This window comes from Vollenhovia emeryi, unplaced genomic scaffold, assembly GCF_000949405.1.
Source record: "Vollenhovia emeryi isolate VEMERY1.0 unplaced genomic scaffold, V.emery_V1.0 DF945161.1, whole genome shotgun sequence".
Taxonomy (NCBI): Eukaryota; Metazoa; Arthropoda; class Insecta; order Hymenoptera; family Formicidae; genus Vollenhovia; species Vollenhovia emeryi.
The window spans coordinates 1,314-2,256 of record NW_011961205.1 but is presented as its reverse complement, the minus strand read 5'-3'; the positions used below and the strand labels follow the sequence as shown (position 1 = coordinate 2,256).

The 943-nt window shown below is 52.9% G+C and overlaps 1 protein-coding gene across 1 annotated transcript; it reads right to left on the bottom strand.

Moving 5' to 3' along the window:
• Positions 1 to 57: 57 nt before the first annotated feature.
• On the bottom strand, positions 58 to 539 carry LOC105561794 (uncharacterized protein C31H12.03c-like; the record flags this gene model as incomplete). Its single annotated transcript, XM_012012111.1, has 1 exon — positions 58 to 539. A coding segment is annotated over exon 1 (482 nt), but the record flags the coding sequence as incomplete, so codon positions are not given.
• Positions 540 to 943: the final 404 nt, after the last annotated feature.

The window sequence follows — 943 nt, the reverse complement described above, 5'->3', positions numbered from 1 at the left end:
ATCCCGATTAGGAGTTTCGCGCAATCATCACTTAGTCGATACGTTCCCTTCAAGAACCTGAGCTGTTTCTCCCACGTTTCGAAATTGTTGGACGTACCATCAAAATCACCCAGCAAATCGGCTATCGCCGTCAAACTCGCTCTCGGGGGCACGCGGGACATTCCTCCATCGTCAAAACTCATCGCCGCTCCCGTCGCCGTCGCCGTCGCCGCATCGTCAGCGGGACTCCTGCACCTCGTCAGCTGTTCTCGCATCATCAAAACCTCGCGTCGCGCAAGATCAAGCTCGCGCTCAGCAAGCTCCTTCTCTCGCCTGCAAAGCTCGAACTCTCGCCGCGACAGACTCTCCAGCTCCCCATCCTCAACACCTCCAACATCCTCGACGTCGCCAGACCCGTCATTCTCCGCCCAAGAAACCGACGGATCAACCTCATGTAGCCGCGAAATGAGCTCCGCCTTCGAACCCGCCGTGGACAATCCATGTGTCTTCAGCCTCTCCTTCAACTCCACCACCGTCAAGTCACTTCGATCGCGCGGCATCACAAATAATTCTCGGCCACGTATCACTTCCGGAGCAATCAAACCTTCCGTACCACACGCTCGCTCTATTCCGGACAAGCCCCCAAAAAGATGTAGGATGTTATTAGATGTATAAGTAAATGGAGCGAAGACTTGATCTTTTTAAGTATAGGTAGAAATTTAATCAATAGCCCGAAGTGATCTATACAATATCGTCCGCTTTTATCTGTATAATCGTCCATTTTTTCCGCCGTGTTACTCGCGACTCTCCGTCTCGTTCCTTAGCTCTCGCCTTTTCTCTCCTTGTCCCTTGCTCACGCACGCACGCGACTCAGGTGTCACGCCGATATTGGCTGATCGATGCCGCACGTGAGTCAGGTGTCACGCCGATATTGGCTGATCTATGCCGCACGCGCAATAATACA